At 46.4% G+C, this 23,756-nt stretch overlaps 1 protein-coding gene across 3 annotated transcripts in view; it reads left to right on the forward strand.

Annotated features, from left to right (window-relative positions):
• Nucleotides 1–4,723: 4,723 nt before the first annotated feature.
• GRK3 (G protein-coupled receptor kinase 3) overlaps nucleotides 4,724–23,756 on the forward strand; it is a 122,195-nt gene continuing 103,162 nt past the window's right edge. Inside the window, exon 1 of one of the 3 annotated variants that reach the window (XM_019977648.2) lies at nucleotides 4,724–4,925. In XM_019977648.2, the coding sequence (XP_019833207.2) occupies nucleotides 4,813–4,925 (113 nt within the window). In that variant the 5' untranslated portion in view covers nucleotides 4,724–4,812. Of the gene's footprint in view, nucleotides 4,926–5,476; nucleotides 7,449–23,756 lie in introns of those variants that run through there. The other 2 variants (XM_019977647.2, XM_070769755.1) reach the window with 2 other exon arrangements.

Raw genomic sequence — 23,756 nt, forward strand, 5'->3', positions numbered from 1 at the left:
AATCTGGGCCGCCTGGCTCCTGAGCCGCATGGCTCCAGAGCTCCTCTACAGAGAGGGATTGACCCACCTCCCCGCCCCTCCACCCCGCCCTGCAGAGAAGTATGTTTCCACCCATTTATTTAAGGGTCCTTCTGTATTGAATGTAATTTCAGTTTGTGAACCAAATTGTGATTTGGTTTGTGAACTGAAGTTTGGTATTAGACCTTTTTTAGTTCTTTGAAGGTATGAAGTGCCAGGTGTAGAACCTCTGTTATAAGCTTGTGAAGCTTTGCTGTTAAAACAGCGTGAAAAGCAGTTGCTGTGATGCATGTGACAATGAGCAGAACTGTGATCTAAGTAACAGGTGAGTTGGGACAGTGGCCCTGGCATGGCTACACACACCTGCACACGTTACAGAATGAGATGTTCGGAAATAAACCCATCCAAACCCCAGTGGTGTGCACTGTTTTTAAGAAGCAACTATATTTAGGGACCGTTGTTATTGTTTAGTTGCTAAGTTGTGTTTGACTCTTTTGTGACCCCATGGATTGTAGCCTGCCAGGCTCCTCTGTCCATGGAATTTCCCAGGCAAGAATTCTGGAGGGGGTCTCCATTTCCTTCTCCAGAGGATCTTCCGGACCCAGGGATTGAAACTACATCTCCTGCATTGCAGGCGCTTTCTTTCCTGCTGAACCACCAGGGAAGCTCATATATAAGGGATCGCTTACCAAAAAAAACCCTCTCTCTTAGCAGGGATTGGATGAAACACTGTGATATTAATGAATTAAGCACAGGCACATTCTGCCGGTCCCCAAAACCTTTTTTTAAAATTTAATTTTTATTGATTTACAATGTTGTGTTAGTTCCAGGTGTACAGGAAAGTAATTCAGTTATACGTATACATGTATCCATTCTTTTTCAGATTCTTTTCCCATACAAGTTTTTACAGATTATTGAGTAGAGTCCCCCCTGCTATGCAGTAGGTCCTTGTTGATTATCTGTTTCATATACAGTACTGTGTCTATGTTAAGCCCAAACTCCTAATTTATCCCTTCCCCCTCAAAAATCTTCTAATTGGAATCTTATAGTTGACTTCTTTTTCCTGTGTCCATGATTGGTTTTCCAGAACAACCCTCCCTCCTCAGTTTTTATAATCTGGGAATTCTCACCGTGAGTAGGAAGCCCCAGTAAAGCATAGAATCTAAACCAAATACGAGTTAGTTCTTTAGTTAGCCTTCGTCCCTTGAAGCTGTTATCAAAATTAACCCCGGGGAGCATAAATTTAATGCATCCATCTCAGCAACACCTCCCCTGATCTTGGGAAGTCATAGAAAAGAGAAAAAGAGAACATTATGAACCTTGCAGGAACTCTGGAGTTTTTATCAATTATCACAAGCAGCATGAACCCCAGTCATTGAAATCATCTCAGGGAGCGGGAGGGCGGGAAGCGTGCTTATTTGCAAGAGAGCCTTATTGGCTGAGAACAAATGGGTTGCTATTTTTTATTTGTTTTCTCTGTTCGTCCGTAATGATTACAGGCTGGCCTTGGTGTTTAGCGACAGGATCCAGCAGGTCAGTGATGACAGCTTCATCACTGTCATTAGCGCCTTTTGTTTGCAGTGAACATGAAAAGCTGTTCAGTATTAAGAGAGTCCAGGGAAAGAAGGAAGGGGAGGGGCAAAAGGTGGGGAGAAAGTGAGACAGTAAAGGAGAGAGCCAGGAATCCCAAATTCACATTAAAAGAAGCGGTGCTCCGGTCACTAACGTCACCGGGGAGGGGCCTCAATTCTGACTCGCTGTTCTTTTTATTAGAAGAGTCATTGGTTGTGTCTGTAAAGACTAACTTTTTTTTTTTTTTGGTGCCAATTTGGGTTCCTAGAAATGCACTAAGGAGATACCCTTTTCGAAAAGGGCCTTTCTGCTTCAAGGGTGGTGTCTGGGAATGACTTTCGTTTCAGTATCTTCTCTAGCAGGCAAAGGTAAAATGAAGCAAAAAGAGGAAATGCAGTGACCTTTGTTGGGGACCTACTGGGTGTCAGGCACAGTGCATTTTTATGAGCATTATCTCCTTCTCTTCTAACAACCCTGGGGTCCGGGCGGTGGTTTTGTTCCCCCTGTACTGATGAGAACAATAAAATATAAAATTGTTACCTCGAAGATCAAGGCAGCTAGTCAGGGCAGAGCTTGGGTTAGAATTCAGCTGTGTCTCTTATTCCAGACTTACTGCTCTACGCTGCAGCCCACCCACTTCCTCCCCAAAGAAAGAAAGAGAAACCACCCACTACCAAACAAAAAACTGAATTCAAAGAGGCAAGGTTAAAAATCTCAGTATTTGGAAGACCGTGAAAATGTAGGCAGAAGTATGTATTATTTAATGATTGAATCATGTGAAAGCAAGGATGATTTTTTTTAAGACTTATTGAAAGAAATTGTACAAATTATAAAAATGTGTTTTTTTTTTTTTTTTTTGGAACTTACCTTCCTCCTGGGGTGACCCTTGACAAGGCCTTCTGTGTTCTTTTTTCTCCCCCCGCAAAAAAAAGTGGGTGGAAGATGAAAGTTTGATATTTGGCTTATGCAAATCATCGGTGAATTTTGTGCCCCCTTGTCATTTTGGCTTTCTGATGCCTGACCAAGCTCCTCTGAGTTGAGTGCCTACTTCTTACACACCTCTTATCCTTTTCTGGACAAGTTTTCTGAATGTTGTGCCTTCAGTCTTGAGAAAACCAGCCAATTGTGATGACAAGCATACTGGGAAAAAGACAGGGGGGAGGTATGACTTGGTGGGAGAGAGGGAGAGAAAGAGGGCAGGGCTCCTGGGATGACCAAATCAGGCTGTTCCTGCTGTGACATTGCATTTAACGTCCAGAATTTGACCTTAACCATGTCTGGGGCACTCTGTGGACCATATACGCTATTGACAGAACGTTTACTCAAATCCTAGTTAAAGTCAAGGCTCCTAGTACAATGTGACCGATGTGAATGCATTTAAAGGATTTTTTTTTTTTAATGGATTTTCAGCTCAGGTTTTCTTATGACATCTGGATGTCCTTTAACTTCACTCTGGCCAGAGTGATGGGTTCCGAACATGGACTTGAGTGCGTTGCTGTGAAAAATTAAGAAGTAAATGAAAACCCCAGGCCCGTGTGGGGAGTGTTGCCACCAGATACCAAGACTGAGGATCAGAGAAGCTGGGAATTCCCTCCTGCCTGGGTATTTGGCCTCCAGCTGTTCCACTTCCCTGTATCATCCTTCTGTTGGGGTTGTGTGCACAGTGTTGCTTGGTTGGTAAGCCGTGTCTGACTCGTTGGGACCCCATGGAATGTAGCCCACCAGGCTCCTCTGTCCATGGGGTTTTCCTAGGCAAGAATACTGGAGTGGGTTGTGATTTCCATCTCCAGGGGATCTTCCCAACCCAGGGATTGAACCTGCAGTTCCTGCATTGGCAGGAGGATTCTTTACCACTGAGCCACCAGGGAAAGTGGGGTTCCCCTAATTTGATGGTAAAACCACAAGAGCCTGAATGCCAGTTCTAGTTCTTAACGACCATTATTAACATCCAAAGGCAAACCTCTGCATGCAGGGGCGTGGTGACCACCTTGGACAGACAGCTCCTGTACCAGTGGGCTCCTAAGGCCAGCTCCGCTCCCACTAGGGAGCTCTCAGCCCAATTTGCCCTGCTTACTTAGCTTGAGACAAGTAACCTTCCAGCTGTTTGGTTTCTCTTTGCAGAGTTTATAGGGTGTGTGGTGGAGGGCAGGGGATTGGGGGTGTTCAGAGTCAGGACTGAGGCTTTAGGGGCCGGTCGGCCGGTGGGCTGTTCAAAGCCGACTTGGACCGAGGCTTCAGCATCACCTGGGTGGACAGGTGGGGCTTGTGCATTTCTGGGAGGAGAAGGGCATGACAGAGGATGAGATGGTTGGATGGCATCACCGACTCAACGGACATGAGTTTGAGTGGACCCTGGGAGTTGGCGATGGACAGGGGACCTGGCATGCTGCAGTCCATGGCGTCACACAGAGTTGGACACGACTGAACTGAATTGAACTGTGGGGAGGCGGGTGAGGGGTGTTCAGGGTCAGGACTGAGGCTTTAGGGGCCGGCCTGCCGGGGGCTGTTCAAAGCCGACCTGGACCGAGGCTTCCACGTCACCTGCATGAACAAGTGGGGCTCGCGCATCTCTGGAGCCACCCCAGACCCTCTAGAGGATGCTGATGGGTTCTGTCCAGTTTGAGAACCGCCGTGTCCGGGGAACAGGGACCTCCTCGTTGTCCACTGGGTGCTGGGCATCGGGCCCTGGGCGCCCTCGGCTCGCAGGGGTCCCGGGGGAGGGGCGGCGGGCATGCTGGGCATCGGGTCCTGGGCGCCCTCAGCTTGCAGGGGTTCCCAGGGGGGCAGAGAGGGCGGCGTGAGAGCGCCTGGAGCTGCGGGCGGGAAGTCGGGAGCAGGAGGAGGAGCAGGAGGAGGAGGAGTAGAGGAAGTCCCCCGTGGCCACCCCGAGGGGAGGGCGGGACGGTGCCCACAGGGAGCGGGTCAGCCGGCGACAAGCGGGGCCGCTGGGCTCGGGCGCCCAGGGGAACTGGCCGCAGGGCGCGCGCGCTCCCCGCCGACCCCCGCGGAAGGGGCGGGGGCGGGGGCGGGGGCGCGCGCGGGGGGCGGGGCGGGCGCGCGCCGGCGCGCGCGGGACGCTGAGCGGGGGCGCGCGCGGGGCGGGCCGGGGGGGCTGCCCCGGGGCGGCCCCCCCAACGTCGGGGCGCGGCGGGCGGCGGCGGCGGGAGCGCGTCCCGTCCGGGTCCTGAGGAGCCGCCGCCGCCGCCGCCGCCGCTCGCCAACATGGCGGACCTGGAGGCCGTGCTGGCCGATGTCAGCTACCTGATGGCGATGGAGAAGAGCAAGGCGACCCCGGCCGCCCGCGCCAGCAAGAAGATCGTCCTGCCCGAGCCCAGGTACCGGCTCCCCGCGCCCGGGCGCCGCCGCCGCCCCCCGCGCGGCCGCCAGCGACCCCCTGCGTCCGGGAGGGTCGGGCGCTCAGTCCGCCTCTGACCCCCGGGCCGGCGCTGCGGGGAGCGGGCGCCGAGGGGCCGGCCTCGCCGTGCCCGTCTCTGCAATGGGGCTTCGGAGGGCTGTTGAGGGGGGGACTCCGGGAGAGAGCGCCCGGAGTGCCCGGCGCGGCGGCCGGCGAGCAGCGAGCGCCCCTGTGAGGGGTTGTCCGGCTGCGGTGTGACTTCGCTGGACCAAGCCCCGTCCCCGCTCCGCTTCCTGCCCCATCCCTTTCTCTCGGGCCAGCCCCGTCCCTGGGGTCCTCCCTGTTTTAATTGCTGTGCTCCCCTCCTGCCCCATCGCTGTCCTTCCAGCCGCATCTGTGTCACCCCCCTCCTCCCCTCCCGCCCCCACATACGGTCCCCCGCCTGCCCCGTCCGTCCTTCTGCCCGGTGCTGCCTGTCTTTCCCTTGCGCTCCATCCTTACATAGTTCCTTACATAGTTCCTGCGGCTGTGCCCCTTTACAACTCCGTCCTCTCCTCAGCTCCCTCTGGGCGCCTTAGTTGGGGAGTGCAGGCGAGTTGCCTTTTTTTTTTTTTTTGCCCCGGGCACTTAAATTGCCGTTTTCCATGCTCGCTCCCCCTTTTAAGGTCCACCTGGCAGCAAGTAGTGAATTCTGACCCACTTGATTTTCTCTTTGGTACGTGGTGACAGGTCCCACTGGCGGCACTTCATTAAAAGGTTGACATGGGAATCACTTCAAAACGCATGTTGAATGGGTGATTTCAGGCAGAAATTTTGTTTAAATTACCAGCCAAGAACCCGATTGAATTGGCAAGGGTCTTGGTGAGGTCCATACCAAGTTGTAATTTTTTTTGCTTCAGAAATGATTTATTATTGGTGAAGTAATGAAAGACTTGATTAGTTCATATAATTGGCATACCTATCATTGGCATTACCCCAGAAAAGGTCATTTATCAGATTACTAGTGAGTTTCAGATAGTGTATCAGAGGATTGGAGTTGGATTCTCCCCACCCCGCCCTTAGCTTCCTTCCTAAATAGCACCATCAGGAGCGGTACAGCAAATGTAGCTCCTTGACGCTTATAGCTCTTCGTGGAATTGATGGTACAATGAGGCATCTTCTTAACGGTGAATTTAAAACTATGTATTTTTGTATATTACTGAAAACTAAAAGTCATTCTCCATTTGAAAGCATCAGCACTTCATGCGTTCTGTGTCTAAGATTGCTTAAATATTACCTTGGCGTAAGGGGAAAAAAAAATCTTTCTTGTGATGCTGAGTGATCATCAGATTATTTTTCACAAGTCCAGGAGCCTGAGCCCCACGATATAGAAAATATCAGTCCCTGTGTGCTGTTTGTTGTGAAAAGTCAGATTGTGTACATGAAGGTCTGCTTCCTGAATGTTTTTGGCTCGCTTGACAGAGGATGAGATGGCTGGATGGCATCACTGACTCGATGGACGTGAGTCTGAGTGAATTCCGGGAGTTGGTGATGGACAGGGAGGCCTGGTGTGCTGCGATTCATGGGGTCACAAAGAGTCGTACACGACTGAACGACTGATCTGATCTGATCTGATCTGTCCTTTTTAGCCCCTGCATCTGGGTTTTGCAGGGGAGAACCTACTTTGATGAGCAGGAACAGGCAGGAAATGTCAGGAAGAGTGGAAGCCCTTTGGAGCATCGTGAACACAGTGCTCCTGTTCCGGACTTTCACGTGTCTGGAGCTCACTGACAAGCAGTGCTGTTTAAAATTTCTGGCAAATGGAAAGCTAAGTAAAACAGGAACCCTGAGTGAAACCTGAATTTCATTAAAAAAAAAAAAAAAAAAAAACCTGCATTTCTATAAATGTCATATATAACGCTTACTTTCTTTTCCTCTTTTTCTTCCTTAAGGACAGGGAATCCTAAGTATATAAAGTATCTGTATGTAAAATCAACAAATCTTAACTCATGGGCAGTTTTTTTTTTTTGTGGGGGGGAGGGGTGACATATACTATTATTAAAATTAGGAACTTGTGTTCATTTTGTTTTTCTTGGTGTTTTGAACTTAATGTGACTTCTGCTTTTTTAATGTCCCTCCTGAGAACATCCTTAGTGCTTAGGGTATCCACTTCCTTGTGTGAAGGCCTTTGTTTTCAGTGACATTCTTTGGTAATGCTCTGTTTAAGGCAGAATTAGTGACAGGCCAGCAGATTTCTCATGACATTTTAGAACTGAGACATAGAAACAGGAGAGTAATTTTAGGAAGCAGCTCTTTAGTAATTGTTATTCTGTTGCTGTTTCTCTCTCTCTCTCTCTTTTTTTTTTCTCAAGTAGACTTTTGAATCAGGCCATTGGAACATTCTCCAGAGATTCTAACTTGTTTTGAATTTATCTCAACTGGCTTTACTTTTCTCCTGTGACCATTCACATAGTCACTGCCACTTCTTGTGCTGAGCTAGGATTCTGTACGTTGAGATCATCAGGTAAAACATCTTCACATCTTTCTCCAAGTTGGTGGCTCACCTGCTTGATTTGGGGATGGGGTGGGAGGTTGGGGGATTTCTAGAGCTGGTAAGAAAGTAAATTTCATGTGAAAATGCCTCAGCATCATGACTCAAAAGACTAGTGTGATTTCACTCTTTGGTGAAGGATACAGGTCAGATGTTCTCTGATAAGTTTCTATTTCAGCTTCATTTTGAGGAAAGCTGCGTGGTCACTAGCCGCTGGCATTCCTGAGCGAGACGTTTAGCTTTGTATGTTCAGTTTCTAAATGGGAAGCATAAACCTCGCCATTGGTGTATCCCCAGTGACTCTTTTTTCCAGCTAACTATTTGAAGCCACTGTAGCATTTTGTGTGCTTCCTTATTTCACTTACTTCACTGTTTCCTACAGTTTTGCACAGAGAGACAACAGAACAAAGCAATATCCAGCTAATTTCAATGAAATGAGGAGTGTGCAGTCCCCTGCCTATTACGGGAGAGTCTCAGAAAATGGAACATTCTGCCCAGGGGAGATTTTACTTCTCAGAGATGGCAAAGAGGCAACCATTTTGTTAGGCTGACACATTATTCAGTTAATGAACCAATGAGTGTAAATCCTGTAAAAGCTGCCTGCTTGTTCAAATTATACAACTGCTTTAGTTTACTGAAACATTTGTTGCGCTAATGTGGTGATAATGGGGTCTATTGGTGACAGGCAGCTGTGACCCATGGACGCTCTGTGTGTGCCCAGTTGAAAACACGCACCTTCAGATGTGTGTGCCAGTTGTTCTATGCCATGTTAGGGAAGAAACATTTAATAGGGACTAATTCAGAAACCAAGGCCTGCAAAGGGTCAGCACCTTAAGCCCTGTAGAGTCGGGGCAGCTTTTCCTCTGGTCTCGTTACTCTCATAATCTTTTCTGAACAGCAGGATTCAGTTGACTTGAGTTGACACATTCTTGCAAGAGGTTCAGTCACAAAATCGATCTCTCTTCCAGAGTTTTATTTCTGTTCAGTGGACATTGAAAATTCAGGCTCATCCATCACAAAACTTGTCCTTTCCAAGTCACGGGAAAGCCTGAAAGCCTTTTAAAGAGCCTTTATAATTTTCTAGAAACATTTTCGACTGTCCTGAAGAAGGTTTGTGGTACTGTTTACTCCATGAATTCAGTGCACGGTTGTAGAGCTGTTTTCCTGAGCCAAGCAAGGCCTGGCCTGACAGCTCTTCCTTCAAGGGGCTTATAAGAGCCAACTGACTAGGAAAAGACCCTGATCCTGGGAAGGATTGAGGGCAAGAGGAGAAGGGAGTGACAGAGGATAATTTGGTTGGATAGCATCCCCTACTCAATGGACGTGAGTTTGAGCAAACTCTGGGAGATAGTGAAGGACAGGGAAGCCTGGTGTGCTGTACTTCATGGGGTCGCAAAGAGACATGACTTAGCAACTGAGCAACAAAACTACAACACAGTCTAGTAGGAAATACACAGGGAGTCGAGAAAGATGTGGACTTCATGTGCAATGCCAGAAGATTCTTTTTAACCTTGGACAGGTAGCACAGAGTGGCCTTTACTATTCTGTTTTCACGGATTACAGTATGCCTGCTCAGTGTTTTACAGTAATTTTTAAAGTATCCCCCTTAAAAAGCTGCCTAGCCATAATATACATAGTAATATGGTACTGTGCACCCATCTGCTTTTAAAGTTATTGTAGGTGCTTGGTCTTGAGAAATAGCTTCGTTTTCTTCTGATGTGGAATGGGATATGTTCTGTAATTTCCCAGCTCCAGTCAGCGAGTGACTGGAGGATGATTTGAAAGATTCCTCTCCATTTGACTTGGAGGGTGTTCTATGCCTGCATGGCCAGCTCTGAACTAGAGTCAGGGTTGAACGAACAAACAGCCTTCAGGAAAAAAGCGCTCATCATTGTCGATAGGAGCATTTCTATGTATGAAGCAGTGTGTGCTGCTTTTTCTCTAAGCTACACTTTCCAAATGTAATTTATTTGACCTTTCAGCTATTACTTCATTCTTGGTCAAAGTTAATTTGTGCCAGAGACTTGAAGAGGTAAGGGCTGCATGCAGTCAGGAGTTCTTAGAAATAGATGTTCCCTTGCATTCAGTTTGGGGCCCAGAATCTGCCCAAGTCAAGCATTGTAAAAGGCTTGTGTCAAGAGCCCAGTTAATGTCTTTGAGTTCAGGCAGTCCCAGCTCTTAGAAGCGATGTGTTTTGAGCCAGCCTCTTAAAAGAACCTCCTCGGTACCCTAAACTGGGCTTCGGCAAACATCTGTTTGGACCCAGTGTCTTCAAGGCTCAAAGAAGGGATGCTTCAGTCTTCAGCAGGTGGATGGCAAGCAGAGTAAGAGATGGGCCAGAGCAGAGAGGACACCCGGGGTCCCTGCAGCCCCGTCAAGCGAGAGGGAAGCTTAAATTCCCCAAGGCAGTGATGTGCTAACCACCATTCACCGAGAGCGCCCCCGCTGCCGGGCAGTTTGCACCTTGAGGGCATGTGTTCCCCACAAGAGTCTTGTCAGGTGATCAGCATCGGCCCCGTCTTCCGAAGAAGCAGGTGCCCAGGGAGGTTGAGGAACCCAGCCCAGGTGACCGCTCACCGTGGCTGAGGCAGGAGCCGGATTCAAGCCCAGGTTTCCCAGAGCCCGGCTGCTTTCCATCATGCTCTGCCATCTCACGCTTCTGGGTGCGGATTCAGCCAGCTGCCAGGGCAGCATTGGAAAGTCAGGACCATCCTCAGAGACTGATAGAGAACAGCTATTCCTCTGGGACCTGAGAAATCGGTAATTATGACTAAGTGAATAAGCAGTTTCTGCCTTATTTCCCAGGAGGAGCTCGGGGGGTTAAATGCCTGTTCTGTTTAACACGAGAAGTGCGATCTCACTGCTGTTAATGAGAAATTGTATAATAATAGACCGCCTCACCCTCTGGCCGCCCAACAGGATTTCTGTCTCTGTTATCATTTAGAGAAAAGGGCAGCCCAGGCTGCCCACTCTCCCCCTCCTGTTCCCCCCTCCCCCGCCCCCAATTTTTTTCCTTTTCCGGGAAAAGGATAAAAGGAACAAAACTGTCTTTTTGGCTTTATTTGCAATAAAAATCACTTTCTCATTCAAATAATCTTCCTCTGTTAGAAAACTGTCTTTGAAGACAGCTGTAGGTGAAAATGCATTTTCTGTGCCTGATGGTCTGTCCTTGTTTTCTGGACATGGGCGGTGGGGAAGTGGAAACGATGAACCTGGCAACTCGGGCTTTCTTACTGTCAAGTCATTTGCCTGCAAAGTCATTTGCATGCTGATGAGGCTGTGTGATCCGGAGCCACCGCTGCCTCTCCTCTTTTTCACTTCTTTATCTTTCTCTGTTTTTACTGAAAGAAAAGAAAGTGCAAGTGCAAGTCCCTCAGTCGCATCCACCTCCTTGGGACCCCATGGACGATATAGTCCATGGAATTCTCCAGGCCAGAATACTGGAGTGGGTGGCCTTTCCCTTCTCCAGGGGATCTTCCCAAGCCAGGGATCCAATCCAGGTCTCCCGCATTGCAGGTGGATTCTTTACCAGCTGAGCCACAGGGAAGCCCAAGAACACTGGAGTGGGTAGCCTATCCCTTCTCCAGGGGATCTTCCTGACCCAGGAATTGAACCGGGGTCTCCTGCATCACAGGTGGATTTTTTACCAACTGAGCTATGAGGAAAGCCCCCTGGTTTTATTACCGATTAGAATTTAGAACCCTGGGGCCTTTTTGGATTGCTGTGTGGGTCTGAAGGAGAAGAGGGTGTCAGAAGACCAGATGGTTGGATGGCATCACCAATGCGACGGACATGAACTTGGGCAAACTTCAGGAGATGGTGAGGGCCAGGCTGGTGTGCTGCAGTCCAGAATGGGGCTGAGAAGAGTCGGATGTGACTGGGCGACTGAACAACAATGGGTCGGAACTGCAGCAAGCTCCTCCTCTCCTCTAAATATTTCTCCTAATTTTGGAAATCTTTTGGGTCACCTGTGCTTCAGCTTCAGTGTGAAGCCAAAGCACATTTGTGGTACTTTATAAGATAGTAAAGAAAAAGCCCATTAGAGAACACAGTGAAGATATTTTTGCAGTTCATCTATTTTGTGCCTGGTGGTTTGTAAGAGTCAGCCTTGGCCCAGCCTTGGACTTGTACTCTTGTTCGCTCCCATTTCCTTCTTCCAGGGTTTCGAGAGCAGGAAAAACTGATTATGTGAAAGTCGCCTGGCCAGACCTTCATCCTCAGTGAACTCGAAGGCCAGCTGTCCTTATCGCTGGGCCCTCATTTTCCTGTGCCCTCCCTCCTACCTGCCATATTGTCCAAGGAGAGAAAGTTCTAGACTAGGAAGTACAGCCCTGATTCCACTGGCAGTTTGCCACAGGCCCTTCTTACGTCACTTAATATCAGTGTATGCAGTTTCCCCATCTGTGCAATATGATATCTGTTCTTTTCTGATCACAAACTGTCCCCCAAGTCTCTGTCTTTTTAGAGCATTTTCTATCCATACATTTGTGAGCAGGAGAGAACATTCATTTCAAACACAGAGAACGCAAGAGAAAGAAGAGTGAAAGAAATGTGAAAAGATAGTTTTTCTTTATTTACACCCTGTGGTTGTGGTTGGGATTATACACAAGACAAGACATAACACCCTTAAAAAAGTACAAAACGGTAGCGGATAAAGGCTGTGTTGCATGGAGACTGTGGACAGCGGCTGGGCTTGGAAGGCAAGACTTCTGGAAAGTTGCGTTGTTGACCCCAGTAGGTGAATTTCTCAGGTTTCTCCTCAGTGTTCTTCCTCCAGCTGTTTGTGGCAGTGCTGTTTGTCTAGAACCTTCTGCTCACTGTGCCTTGCTTGGTTCTTTTCCTTTCTTTCCTTCTTCTCCCTTTTTTCTTCTCTCCCTCTCTTCCCTCCGTTTTCTTCCATCCATCCATCCAATAGGCTCTGGGCTATGTTGGCTTCAGTACCTAAGAGTTCATAAGTGAGCCATTCTTAAAAAATAGATAATTTAGCAATTGAGAGAGTTGACATCCTCAGAAAGTCTTTGTGTCAGTAAAATGAACCAAAAATCATAATCTGAAAGCAGCTGGCTTCAGTGCGTTGAGCATAAGGTGATGCATTCTCATCTTCCTCAGACATCCACAGATACGTGTTAATAACCTAGCGTTGTCGTAGCTCCTGTTTGAAAAGATCTTGGAGGGCATCCAGTCTAGTCCTGCGTTGGGAGGGCTACCTCCCTCTCCAGCATCCAGCCAGGGTCATCTCTGGGAGCATCTCTGGAAGAGATGTGTCAGAAAGCGCTTTCTCTCTTTTTCTCCCCCAACGGGATATATATATTTTAATTGGAGGATTGTTGCTTTACAATGTTGTGTTAGTTTCTGCAACAGCGTGAATCAGCTCTATGCATACATGCATCCTCTCCCTCTGGGGAGCCTCCCTCCCACCGCTCCCCCCACCCTTTTATTTTCATAGGATTTTTTTTTTAATTGAAGTATAATGGAAAGCTCTCTTGTAATTCATCCTGTGCACAGATCGCTCTCGCTCCTTTCGTGATCCTGCAAAACAAGTTTAATTCATTTGCAAAGTAGTAGATCTTCAGTCTCTTGAATGCAGCTACCTCAGCCCCCCGTGGCTGCTGTGGGGAACTGACTTATTGCCTTTAGTTGTTCCTCATGTCACGCTGAAGCCTGCCCGCTGCTCTGTAATCTACACTCATCAGTCTGAATATTACCTACCAGAGTAGAATATTAAAATTTATGAAGACGAAAAAGGTATCTGCAAAATTACTGTAATAAATACGGTGATGGCAGAGCTGTTAAATCCAACATCAAGTGTATGATTGAGTCCCCCTGCAAGTTCCATTACAGGGCGAACATTTTTGGTCCCGTGAATGATTCTTAAATTTCATTTTACTGGTTTGGTTAGGGGATTGGTTGTTTCCATAAACGGTCAGAGTTTGGAAGCTAAGTGTGGGCTCCCCGAGTATTGTGACAGTGACTGCCTTTGACCAGTGCTGAGTGCCTGGCATTGTCTATTTCTCAGATAATCATAGGCTAAACTATTTCAGGAAGAAACTGAGCTTCCATTAAGCTGAAAAGATCCATCTCCTGAGGGTTAGAGAATGTTTGTTTCATGTGTTCAAAAATTGACAACTCTGTTAGCTGGGGAAGCAGCAAGTTTCTTTATTTTCAGCCAGAAAACTTTCTTGCATGACACGTTCGTAGTGTTTGTATTTTGTGTCATTAGGTCAGTCCATTGCTCTTTATTTAGAAAGATGACTGGTGATATTTCCAGGTCATTTCTTCTACATCTTCTGTATCTGTATTGCTTTTGATAAAGATTTAAGTTAAAAATGAACTGAGATGTGAAGGCATTTGCACAGCTGTTAAATACTGTAGGCTTTCATTTTGCATCATGAAAATGTCTTAAGGCATCTGTGACATTTTCAATAGATCTTCTTTTAAAAATACAGGGCTTTTTTTCTTCTTCTTCTATTTTTTGGCCTCTCCGTGCAGCATGTGGGATCTTAGTTCTCCGACTAGGGATCGAACCTGTGCCCCCTGCAGTGGAAGCAAGATGTCTTAACTTCTGGACTGGCAGGAAGGTCTCCCATATATGAGGCTTTTGGTGGTGGGGTGGGGGATCTGTACCACATGTAGAAAGAAACTCATCCTAATAGAAAAGGTCAGGGGACTTTCATCTTTAAAAGGCCTTGCTGTTTTCAGCTACACATGCTGATTCTTTCCTCCTATTATAATGACACCCTGCGTGGGAAAGGGATTACACGGTGGATCTTGCCACTGCGACCCTGAGTACAGAAGAGAATGGAGAGTTGGCTCTGCTCCCTTGTTGTGTTCCATTTTGGAAGCACTGCCTTCTCTTTTGTTGCCAGTGGCCGTGGAAGAAAACATTATTTTATCAAAACACCCCTCTAGAATTGAGCTAGAAGAGAAAGGTGTTCTCTGCACAATAGCAGTTTCTAAGCAAAGGGTGAGAGGATGCTTATGCTAATGAAGAAAGTGAAATCGAAGTGTTAGTAGTAGCTCAATCATGTCTGACTCTTTGCGACCCTATATACTATAGCCTGCCAGGCTCCTCTGTCCATGGAATTCTCCAGGCAAGAATACTGGAGTGGTTGCCATTTCCTTCTTCAGGGGATTGTCCTGACTCAGGGATCAAACCTGAATCTCTTGCATTTCAGGCAGATTCTTTACCATCTGAGTCATCAGAGAAGTGCCCCCCCCCCCAAAAAAAAACCCATCAAAAACCTGTTGAGACTTTTGTATTCAGGGATTTCTTAAGGTTTAACCATTTGGTTGATTGTTTAATTCCATGTGGAAAACCGGGCAGCACCTTCATGTTTCCGTCCTTTAAATAAAGTGTCTTGCTTGACAGGGGATTGATGTTTCAAATTATTAAGAAAAAATAATCCAAGTTACTCTGTAAGAGAAGCTTATTTTCTCTGGCTGTGTCCTGCCAGAAAGATCTGATGAAGTAGCTGATGCATACTCCTTTGTGTAAGATCACAGTTTTAAGGTAAACATTCTGGCCCTATGGGTATCTCACGACTCCCTGGCATGGGGTAGGTGGCAAGAGAACAGTAGAAAAAGCCAGACTCTAGTTTTGAGGGGCCTCAGTGGTCCTAACCTGATAAAATTCTTTCTCCACTCTTAAGAGACATTCTCCTAAACTAGGGTGTGAACCGGATTAGAATTAATTACACTGATCCTGATGGGAGATCTACTTGTTGGGCTTATCAGTTAGGTTTGAACACGTTATCTTATTAAACCCAATGACGTCTGTTCATCTGTTTCACGTTTATGCAAGAGATTTGAATTTAGATTAAAAAAAAAAAAACCTGCATTAATGCTTGTGTATAGTGCTTTGCAGTTTTACATGTATTGGATCTTTCTTGTTAGCTTTTCAAGTTGTCCTCTGTAGTCGGTAGACAGTTGAGAAAGGAAAAAGACAACTACTTGAGACATGTCACGTGGAGACATTGAGGAGGGTACTGTGTCTGGAGGGACAGCTGGTGCTCTCCTCAGACACCAGGGTCTTTCCTGTGGTCCCAGGGGTGGTCTTCCGCCTGCAGACTCAGAAACTGGATTCTGTCATCGCAGAGTCTCTCTCTGCCTCCTGATGTGAAGTTCACCTCCATAAGCCGAGTTGGGCCCAACTAACACCTTCTCTTCTTCAAGGCCGGTGGTTCTTATTTAAAGACCCCTTGGAGAATCTGATGAGCTAGAGGCTCCCCCTCCCCCGCCCCAAAATGCACGGACTCACCTGGTTGATTCATCTCAAAAGCTCCACTGTAGCTGGAGTGTCAGATTGATACTCAGCGCTGGCTGTCAAGGAGCCTGGCTGGCCGAAGGCCCTGTGACCCGAGCGTCCCCTCTGGAAGGCTGCCCCTGTGGATGTGGTGCAGACGCAGGCAGCACAGGCCGGTGGCCGGAGGGCTCAGAAGGTCTGGCCCCTGGCTCGGCAGCCACGGGAGCCGGGACCAGGTCGTTTCTCCAGAGTGGCTTTACCCTGGGTGTGAAATCCGTGAGTACCCTGAGGGTGAGACGCCCCGTCCACACTTCCACGTTTCCTGTTCTGACTGGTGCCAGGCCTCCACTGGAGTCATAGCACAGTTGCTGAAGCCGCAGCTAAGGCTTGCTAGCCAAGGAGCCTCGGGCATTTCTCTGCCCTTTGTGTTATGCCTTGATTTAAAATTTTCATTCTCCAAGGGCAAGCTTTTTCCCTTATTTCCACATTCTGGGAACCGGCTCCACAATACTCAGCATCCCCATTTGAGGAGAAAGTCCAGGTTCAGAGTGACGGTAACAGCTCAAGATCACCTTGGTAGCAAATGGCGCAGTTGAGCCTCAGTTCAAATTCTGTGCGTTTTAATGGACACCTACAGACTACCTTCTGCCACATGAATCTTCTAAACAAAGAAGGTTCTCGGGTTTGGGTAGAGGAACATTGTCAATTTCAGACTTCAGTAACACAGTTTGGAAATTCGTTGTCTTCATTCAATCTGGAGGTCAACTGCTGGGATCTGATGAGATGCTGCTCCAGTAGTTACATATCCTTTGACCGGAGATGTTGAGTTAATCAGAAGTATATGCATATTTCCTGAAAAAGTGAGATGTCATAAATTTCATGTTAAATAAGAGGACACTTATTACTAGTGATGACACTTTTAAATTCAGAATAGCTACATGTCAGGGGTTCATGATACTTTCTTAACCCCGAACACATTTTCTTCATTTCCGATGCACCCTTATTTCAAAAAGCAAAATTAAAATTCACATCTCTGCCTGTCAGTAGGTAAATGGGGATCCTCAGCTTGAAGACACTTGTCGGGTACTTGAGATGCATTAAAGATTTTTTTGTTACATTGATGAATCTTGTTAGTGGTAGCTTCTAAATTATGACAGAAAGTTAATGGAACAGGTTGCCTATGTAACCTTCAGAAAGGTCATTGAGCTTACATGGGGATGGAACTCTTTGTCAGGGACACTTCAGCGAGTCCATCTAGAACTCACCTTCTTCGCCTGGTGATGTGTGTTCAGCTCTTCCTTGTCAGTAATGTAGAGATGGGACTTCCCTGGTGGCTCAGTAGTAAAAAACCTGCCTGCCAATGTAGGAGACGTGGGTTTGGTCCCTGGGTTGGAAAGATCCCCTGGAGAAAGAAATGGCAACCCACTCCAGTATTCTTGCCTGAGAAATCCCATGGACAGAGGATTCTGGTGGGCTACAGTCCATGGGGTCGCAAAGAGTCAGACACGACTGAGCAACTAACAACAACAAAATTCCTAGTTGATCATGAGAGATTCATCTTCATGGAGGACTTGCAGCAAATCAAGAGGAAATTGCAGAAAATCAGAAGAAATGAAAGAATTAGGGAAAAAAAACAACCCATCATTTTGCAACTTTTGCTGAAAGTCGATTTAAGTAAAGATCATCAGTGTATGAAACCATTAAATGAAAGGTTGATGGGGGAATTTTAAATGGAGAGGTCAGACTTTCAGACTTTACCAGTTAGTGAATTTTCACCTCACTAATGTTGGGGCTCAGGACAGGCCAACCCCCAAATGGGCCAAAGTGATATATCGATTATTTTGAATTAAGATTACTTGAGAAACAACCACTGTAAGAAAGACACTCTGACCCTCCTTTGTGCCCCTGAGAGCAGAAAATAAATCTCGCAGGTGAAAGGTACCCTCCCGCCACTGAGGGAGGGAGACAGCCCTTATCGCCAGAGACAGAGCCCAGGCCGAGAAGGCCGTGTGAACAAGCCTTGTTTCTTCCTTGCTAATTCACTACCCTAAGCCCAGATCTCTTTCAGGTATTCACAAATGTATTGTTTCTTTGTGTAAAAGGTATAAAAGCTGACAGCTTTGATCATTTCTTTAGGTCCTGTTGCTATGAGACCTCTGTACGTGTGAATTAAATTTGTGTGTGTGTGTGTTTTTTTTTCTCCTGTTACTGTGTCTCGCATCCATTTAATTATCAGACCAGCCAAAAGAACTCAAGAGAGGAGGGGCGGAAACGTCCTCCTTTCCAGCCCTGCGTCTCCTGATATGAGGCAGCCTGAAGATGGTGTAGTGAACAGTCCTTCCCTCAAAGATGGACCTGAATGTATCCAAGTCTTCAGAGCTGACTTGCAACATACAGGAAATGCGGAGACAGAGGAACACATTGAGTGATTTTATGAGGACACAAACAACGTGTCCAGGTGGGGGCCATCCTTCAGGACTACCGTCCTGGTCTCCTCAGGAAGTCACTGGCATGAAGATGACAAGTGACTGGTGGGGATGGACGGTCAATCGAGGGTAAAACAGAATTAACAGATAATGATCAAATGAATGTGCAGATCTTAATCTGATCTTGATTCAAACCTAACTGGGCTTCCCACATGGTGCGGTGCTAAAGACTCTCCCTGCCAACGCAGGAGACACAAGAGATGTGGGTTTGATCCTTGGGTCAGGAAGATCCCCTGGAGTAGGAAGTGGCAACCCACTCCAGTATTCTTGCCTGGAAAATTCCATGGACAGAGGAGCCTGGTGGGCTACAGTCCATGAGGTCAGACATGACTGAGCACTGCACTGTACTTCAAACCCGGCTCTACAGAAGACACCTCTGAGAGAATCCTGGAAATTTGATTTAGGAAGTGGGTATTAGATTTTCAGGAATTATTGTGATTTCCAGAGTGGGGTTGGGAAGAGACAACGGACCCTGTTTATGGAAGGAAAGTTTCTGTAATTTTCAGAAATGCAGGTGGAAGTAGTAAAGGTAAAATGATATGCAGTCTGAGATTTGCTTTTAAATGCTTAAAAAAAAAGAAAAGTGAGGGTGAGAATGGAAGCCAGCTAAAATCTTAACAGCTGTCCACAGGGTGTTGACTGATGGATCATGGGCGTTCACACTACCGGTCTGTACTTTTGCACGTTTGAAAAATTTTACAAAAGGTTTTAAAAACAAGGGTAGATGACTCCGTGTGAGGATCACGACTGTCTTCGGATCGGGCTGGTGATAGCCTCGTGATGTCCCGGTGTCGCGTGTTACCAGCGCTGGTGACAGGTATCACTTCCTATGACGCACTCTATGGAGACTCTAAATGTCCTGCATCTCAAAGAACAGCCGATGAGCGCCGTGAAAACTGCATTAGATGACTCGAGAAGAGGCTCCGTGGCACTGATTTCAAAGATACGGGTAGAGTCGTAGTGAGTTCATTTGCAGCCAGAGTTCTGACTAATCCAAGTCCTTGTGGATGAATTTACAACCTTTGGATCAGAAGACTTCTCACTGGAGGATGACGGGGGAAAAAAAGATGCAAAAATATCCAAGAGAGAAAGCATGTTAAGACACGAAACTTTAGAAAATGATTTACCCGTTTACTCACTGAAGACAAGACGATTTCACCGAACCTCATTCAGTTATGAGTATCTATTAAATCATAGTTCTGATGTTTACATTTAGCAGGAAAAAAATGACAGCCCATGCTGTTTAAGATGGTCTACCCTTGAAGCATGCATTCCATGCCTAATGAGACTCTGTAATGTGATTCTCTGTCACTGAGATTACTTGAACACATTTCTATATTTAAATTACATGAATATTAATTTGTCAGAATAATTTCTTTAAAATAAATGTTTTGTAATGCATTGCTCTAAACCAGACCTCACCAACTAATTACCAGTAAGACTAGTATGAAGAAAAATAAAACTTAAGTCAGAGCAAATCTGGATAAATGGTGTGGCGGGGGGTGGGGGTTACAAGGTATTTTTAGATTGGAAGACTCAGTATTGAAAAGATGTCAGTTCAGTTCAGTCACTCAGTCGTGTCCGACTCTTTGCGACCCCATGAATCACAGCACACTAGGCCTCCCTGTCCATCACCAACTCCCGGAGTTCACTCAGACTCACGTCCATCGAGTCAGTGATGCCGTCCAGCCATCTCATCCTCTGTCCGTCCCCTTCTCCTCCTGCCCCCAATCCCTCCCAGCATCAGAGTCTTTTCCAATGAGTCAACTCTTCACATGAGGTGGCCAAAGTACTGGAGTTTCAGCTTTTGCATCATTCTTTCCAAAGAAATCCCAGGGCTAATCTCCTTCAGAATGGACTGGTTGGATCTTCTTGCTGTCCAAGGGACTCTCAAGAGTCTTCTCCAACACCACAGTTCAAAAGCATCAGTTGTTCGGCACTCAGCTTTCTTTATAGCCCAACTCTCACATCCATACATGACTACTGGAAAAACCATAGCTTTGACTAGACGGACCTTTGTTGGCAAAGTGATGTCTCTGCTTTTCAATATGCTATCTAGGTTGGTCATAACTTTTCTTCCAAGGAGTAAGCGTCTTTTAATTTCATGGCTGCAGTCACCATCTGCAGTGATTTTGGAGCCCAGAAAAATAAAGTCTGACACTGTTTCCACTGTTTCCCCATCTATTTCCCATGAAGTGATGGGACTAGATGCCATGATCTTCGTTTTCTGAATGTTGACCTTTAAGCCAACTTTTTCACTCTCCTCTTTCACTTTCATCAAGAGGCTTTTTAGTTCCTCTTCACTTTCTGCCATAAGGGTGGTGTCATCTGCATATCTGAGGTTATTGATATTTCTCCCGGCAGCCTTGATTCCAGCTTGTGCTTCCTCCAGCCCAGCGTTTCTCATGATGTACTCTGCATAGAAGTTAAATAAGCAGGGTGACAATATACAGCCTTGACGTACTCCTTTTCCTATTTGGAACCAGTCTGTTGTTCCATGTCAAGTTCTAACTGTTGCTTCCTGACCTTCATACAAATTTCTCAAGAGGCCGGTCAGGTGGTCTGGTATGCCCATCTCTTTCAGAATTTTCCACAGTTTATTGTGATCCACATTGTCAAAGGCTTTGGCATAGTCAGTAAAGCAGAAGTAGATGTTTTTCTGGAACTCTCTTGCTTTTTCGATGATCCAGCGGATGTTGGCAATTTGTTCTCTGGTTCCTCTGCCTTTTCTAAAACCAGCTTGAACATCAGGAAGTTCACGGTTCACATATTGCTGAAGCCTGGCTTGGAGAATTTTGAGCATTACTTTACTAGCGTGTGAGATGAGTGCAATTGTGCGGTAGTTTGAGCATTCTTTGGCATTGCCTTTCTTTGGGATTGGGATGAAAACTGACCTTTTCCAGTCCTGTGGCCACTGCTGAGTTTTCCAAATTTGCTGGCATATTGAGTGCAGCACTTTCACAGCATCATCTTTCAGGATTTGAAATAGCTCAGCTGGAATTCCATCACCTCCACTAGCTTTGTTCGTAGTGATGCTTTCTAAGGCCCACTTGACTTCACATTCCAGGATATCTGGCTCTATGTGAGTGATCACACCATCATGATTATCTGGGTCATGAGGATCTTTTTTGTACAGTTCTTCTGTGTATTCTTGCCACCTCTTCTTAATATCTTCTGCTTCTGTTTGGTCCATACCATTTCTATCCTTTATCGAGCCCATCTTTGCATGAAACGTTCCCTTGGTATCTTTGATTTTCTTGAAGAGATCCCTAGTCTTTCCCATTCTGCTGTTTTCCTCTCTTTCTTTGCATTGATCGCTGAGGAAGGCTTTCTTATCTCTTCTTGTTATTCTTTGGAACTCTGCATTCAGATGCTTATATCTTTCCTTTTCTGCTTTGCTTTTTGCTTCTCTTCTTTTCACAGCTATTTGTAAGGCTTCCTCAGACAGCCATTTTGCTTTTTTGCATTTCTTTTCCATGCGGATGGTCTTGATCCCTGTCTCCTGTACAATGTCATGAATCTCATTCCATAGTTCATCAGGCGCTCTATCTATCAGATCTAGTCCCTTAAATCTATTTCTCACTTCCACTGTATAATCATAAGGGATTTGATTTAGGTCATACCTGAATGTTCTAGTGGTTTTCCCTACTTTCTTCAATTTAAGTCTGAATTTGGCAAAAAGGAGTTCATGATCTGAGCCACAGTCAGCTCCTGGTCTTGTTTTTGTTGACTGTATAGAGCTTCTCCATCTTTGGCTGCAAAGAATATAATCAGTCTGATTTCGGTGTTGAACATCTGGTGATATCCATGTGTAGAGTCTTCTCTTGTGTTGTTGGAAGAGGGTGTTTGCTATGACCAGTGCATTTTCTTGGCAAAACTCTATTAGCCTTTGCCCTGCTTCATTCCTACTCCAAGGCCAAATTTGCCTGTTACTCCAGGTGTTTCTTGACTTCCTACTTTTGCATTCCAGTCCCCTATAATGAAAAGGACATCTTTTTTGGGTGTTAGTTCTAAAAGGTCTTGTAGGTCTTCATAGAACCATTCATCTTCAGCTTCTTCAGCATTACTGGTTGGGGCATAGACTTGGATTACTTGGCATTTAGCACGGGCGGCTGCGACCGGTGCCCTTAGCGTGGCCGAGAGGAGCTACCCCACGTCCAAGGTCAGGTGTGGCGGCCGGGAGGAGCTACCCCACGTCCGAAAAGATGTCAGTTCTCTTCAAATTAACCTTATCACAATCCAGATCTGAATGAGAATTTTAAAGAATGTGATAAGCTTGTCTTCATTCATCTAGAAGAGATAAGTGGGAAAAAGTGACCAGGAGAATAGTGGGGATCTGCTTTAGCATCACGAGACATTGCTGTGGGAATTAAAACCCCGTGGTCTTGTTTCAGGCACAGACACATACATGGCGGAGAATGCAGGATCATGTGTATGTGCATATTTATATTCATCTCTATAGCAGAACTTGAATTTGGCTTATGAGCAAAGGTGGCATTTTGAGTCTGTTGGGGAAAGGATTGTGTGTGATAGCTGATCATCGGATCAAGTCCACATTGTACGCACACGCAAAAGTTCCCCAGTGTTTAATGAGATAATCATAAAAATTATTAAACATAGAAAAATGTGAGAGAAGATATTTTTATTACTCTGGAGTATAAAGGGCTGTCCGAGGCAAACCCCCAAACCTGGAAACCATCAAGGAGAAAATGAGTACAAGAGTCAGATGAAGTTCTCATGTGACGAGTGGCATCATGTGCCAAACTAGAAGATGAGGAGTCAATGAATTCCCGTCATTGGTCTTATACGGAGAATATTTTAGTTTGTAGATCTGTTTGCCTGGAGAGTGCTCGGTCACTAATGTTCTTGCCTGGTTCACATTCTCTTAGGGAAGTGGGGGCAGGGAGGCACCGCAATTCGTGTCCAAGTCAGCATTTTTGCCAGTTATAGAAACAGCATATCATCTGTCAGTCCTTAGAAAGGAAGTGTATGCTTTAAAAAAAAAGAAACTTTGAAGAGCTAGACATTAATGTCAAGGGTGGTAAATTAGGTATTCTCGCTTAGTTAGAAAAATAAGTGAATCCAAAAGTGGAGGCTCTGTGCTGTCTGGCATTTTCTCTCCGTGTGTGTTTCTTACCCGCCGCTGTCCTTTGTCCGTTTCCTTCGGTTATTCGGTGCAGGCAGGCACGGTTTATCAGCTGCTGCACAGGTAGCCCCGTTGCTTTCTCTGTCACCTCATCTTGGCCAGGGCCCCCCAGGGTCTGGAGACTAGCTGTGCTGCCCTGGCCTCTGTAGCCCCCTGTGACTGTCCCTGTTGACGCCACAGGGACCCTGCTTTGTCACACTGCATCGAGGCTCCCTGCTCACCCCGCTGTCACCCTTCTAGACATGGCCCCCTTCAGGGCAGAGACGCGTGGGACTCACTGTGCATTCTGAGTGTCATGGGGCTTGGCTCCTGGAAAGGACACACTGCCTGTTTTGAATGAATGAGTGATTAAATGAGCAGGGGATGGATATGGAGGTGTGTATATTTCCAAGCACATTGTGGGGAAT

This window comes from Bos indicus, chromosome 17 (assembly GCF_029378745.1).
Source record: "Bos indicus isolate NIAB-ARS_2022 breed Sahiwal x Tharparkar chromosome 17, NIAB-ARS_B.indTharparkar_mat_pri_1.0, whole genome shotgun sequence".
NCBI lineage: Eukaryota > Metazoa > Chordata > Mammalia > Artiodactyla > Bovidae > Bos > Bos indicus.